At 42.9% G+C, this 1,898-nt stretch overlaps 1 protein-coding gene across 1 annotated transcript in view; it reads right to left on the bottom strand.

Moving 5' to 3' along the window:
* The window catches only part of LOC106522907 (integrin beta-1), a gene marked incomplete at its 5' end in the record, with an annotated part of 18,857 nt that overhangs the window by 9,270 nt on the left and 7,689 nt on the right, over positions 1-1,898 (bottom strand). Inside the window, 3 exon segments of the mRNA XM_014016146.1 lie at positions 55-296; positions 370-572; positions 1,658-1,798. Of these exon segments, the coding sequence (XP_013871600.1) occupies positions 55-296; positions 370-572; positions 1,658-1,798 (586 nt within the window).

Raw genomic sequence — 1,898 nt, forward strand, 5'->3', positions numbered from 1 at the left:
AGATTGTAACAACATGTTGACGTTTTTTTATGTTTTTGTTTCGTCACCGCTCACCTCCACAGAGCTTGTTGTTGGAGCGGTCGCAGTTRAAGTTGTCGCACTCGCAGAACTGGCCGCTGTAGACCTCGGCGGGGTTCTCGCGTTTCTTGCAGATGCAGGTGCCGCAGACGCACTCGCCGTTGTTGCTGCAGATGTCGTCCGTGCCGTTGGACTTCCGGCAGTTTGCGTCCATGTCGTCGGTCCGGACGTCGTCCCTGCTGCACTCGCAGGACTGCCCGATGCGTCCTTCGTTGCACCTGTGGACAGGAAACGTTTCGGTAACGCACTGAAAGAGTTGCAGAATTATTTTCCTAAAACTTGAGAGCTTACTTGCAGGCCCCGCACTCTAARGTGCCGTGACCCCCGTCGCACTCGGGGCTGTTGCGAATTCCCTTCGAAGCGCATTCACAGTCGCAGATGAAGTTCAGGGCCACCACCACATCCTCTTTGAAGCCCAGAGGTTTGATGGTGATGGTCTCAAGGTTTCCGTTTGGAGTACAGTTCTTGGACTGGACTGTAATCTGGAAATGCACCTGGAGACCGGATGAAAGTGTGAGATTACAGAGTCTTTCGTCCACACATGGAATTATATCAGAATATGAGACGCGTCTTAAACTACAGAAGAGTGAATCCTGAGCTTTTGATAAAAGAGGCAAAACATCAGCTGAAATTAGCACACGCTACCTAAAAGAAGCAAAACAGTAGCTAGAAACTAAAAGRTGTAAAAAGGTAACAAGACATTAAAAGTATCAGAAGCTAGAAGCTAAACAGCAGTGGCCACAGCTAACCAAACTGTTAGCTTCACTAACTGCTAAAAATACAACATTAGCAGAAGCTAACGCTAACCACCAACACGGTTAGCAGGACTGAAGCAAACCTGTTAGTTTGACTCTATTGGTTTAATTTGAAAACGGGAGGATCAACTGTGGCAAATCATCCAATCCAAACCAGAGTTATCTAAACTTCCAGTTTACTGCTTTTAAATAAAATATTTGATTAACTTTGTATTTTTAAGTTTAAGTTAGTTAAACAACAAAAAGCAAACATTATCTGTATCGCATTTGTTATTTAAATATTGTTAAATGTTTTTTTTTWATTTCTTTTTAAAGCTCTTTCTTTGAAGTTTAGCTGCTAAAGATGCTACATGCTAAACAGAAAATTAGTGGAACCTAATTTTGTGGAAGCCACTCGGCTCGCTAACAGTTTCCAGAATTAGTAAAAAATAAAAAAGAAAAGAAAATTAAAAGAAAAAAGGAGTGTAGAGGAAAATCCACTAAATAAACAGTTACTCCAGCTGTCAGCAGATTAGCAGAACAGTGCCCTCTTCTGCTGAACAGGAAGTGCTAGCTCAAAGTAGCATAACAGACAGCAAACAGCTGAAGTAAGAAAAGGCTAACGGTAGCTTCAAACCAGCTAAAAAGTACAGGATTTCTAAAAGTAGCACAAGAAGACAAAAACAGAGCCCTGATAAGATTAAAAGCTAATAGTCAGAGCAGACGGTTTCTGTTCGAGCTGAACGTTTTAATTTATGAACGAAAACAGTTAAGATTGTCAAAAACGTTCACAATATTATCAGTTTCACAGCTTCATGTTGTGACACAGAACAAACTCTCCTCACCTCGTCTCCGATGGAGATGTTGGAGCACTTCCTGCCGTCGTCTCCGGTTCCCACCACGTTGTTCTTACAGATGGACTTGTAGGAGACAGAAACTCCTTCTGGAGGCTTGCTGTTCTCCAGGATGACCTCAGACGACAAAGACTGCAGAGAGGAACAGTCTGATGCTCAAACAGTCTGATGCTCAAACAGTCTGATGCTCAAACAGTCTGATGCTCAAACAGTCTGATGCTCAAACAGTCTG

Source organism: Austrofundulus limnaeus, unplaced genomic scaffold, assembly GCF_001266775.1.
Source record: "Austrofundulus limnaeus strain Quisiro unplaced genomic scaffold, Austrofundulus_limnaeus-1.0 Scaffold139, whole genome shotgun sequence".
NCBI lineage: Eukaryota > Metazoa > Chordata > Actinopteri > Cyprinodontiformes > Rivulidae > Austrofundulus > Austrofundulus limnaeus.